Source organism: Fulmarus glacialis, unplaced genomic scaffold (genome assembly GCF_000690835.1).
Source record: "Fulmarus glacialis isolate BGI_N327 unplaced genomic scaffold, ASM69083v1 scaffold29121, whole genome shotgun sequence".
In the NCBI taxonomy this organism is placed as follows: domain Eukaryota; kingdom Metazoa; phylum Chordata; class Aves; order Procellariiformes; family Procellariidae; genus Fulmarus; species Fulmarus glacialis.
The window spans coordinates 2239-3243 of NW_009195110.1; the positions used below are offsets into that span (position 1 = coordinate 2239).

A 1005-nucleotide genomic window follows, 5' to 3' on the forward strand; every position below is an offset into this window, starting at 1 on the left:
AGCAGCGGATCCCGACGCTCAACGAGTACTGCGTGGTGTGCGACGAGCAGCACGTCTTCCAGAACGGCTCCATGCTCAAGGTGCGAGGACAGGGACCGGGCGGGCGCGGGCTGTCACCCTGTGTCACCGTCCCTGACCCTCCCCACGGTTCTTGTCCCCTCCGCAGCCGGCGGTGTGCACCCGGGAGCTCTGTGTCTTCTCCTTCTACACCTTGGGCGTCATGTCCGGTGCGGCGGAGGAGGTGGCCACAGGTGGGGGTGCGCGCGGTGGGTGACCACATCGTCACCTCGGGGTGCTGTCCCTTCACCCCACGCACGCTCTGTCCCCAAGGTGGTGGACCTGCTGGTGGCCATGTGCCGCGCCGCCCTGGAGTCCCCCCGCAAAAGCATCATCTTCGAGCCTTACCCTTCCGTGGTGGACCCCAACGACCCCAAAACACTTGCCTTCAACCCCAAGGTAAGCGCCGTGGGGGCAGCGCTCCCCCATGCCGGGGATCGATGGGGCTGGGGGGAGCCCTGAGGACCCCTCCAACAGCCAACCCTCTCCTGCCCCATGCGTAGAAGAACAACTCACACCGGATGGGACAGCGTGATGTCCATCCGGGAGATGACCCAGGTACACTGACATGGACCCGCACTGCCCATGGCTCCGTGTGAGACCCCCCCAGTGCAGGATCTCCATCCGCCCACGGTTGGGTGGGTGCCAGGGGACCCACCTGCACCCCCTCTCGCCTCTGCCAGGGGTCCTACCTGGAGATCAAGAAGCAGATGGACAAGCTGGACCCCCTGGCCCATCCCCTCCTGCAGTGGTAAGGCTGAGGGTCCTGCGGCCCCGTCCCACTGCCCCACGTCCCCCAGGACAGAGGATGGGGTGGGGGGCAGCCGGGCAGCCGTGGCACGACCCCCTCGGCCCCTTTCTCCTGGGGGGTCCCGACCACCCACCGGCCTTGGGGTGGATTCTGGCATGGCTCCCGGCTCGGGCCCCCCCCCCCGGGGGGGGGGGGCC

General features: G+C 68.3%; 1 protein-coding gene across 1 annotated transcript in view; it reads left to right on the forward strand.

Moving 5' to 3' along the window:
* The window catches only part of PARP6 (poly (ADP-ribose) polymerase family, member 6), a gene marked incomplete at both ends in the record, with an annotated part of 3201 nt that overhangs the window by 2004 nt on the left and 192 nt on the right, over positions 1–1005 (forward strand). Inside the window, 6 exon segments of the mRNA XM_009588003.1 lie at positions 3–80; positions 167–259; positions 331–456; positions 561–580; positions 582–615; positions 741–808. Of these exon segments, the coding sequence (XP_009586298.1) occupies positions 3–80; positions 167–259; positions 331–456; positions 561–580; positions 582–615; positions 741–808 (419 nt within the window).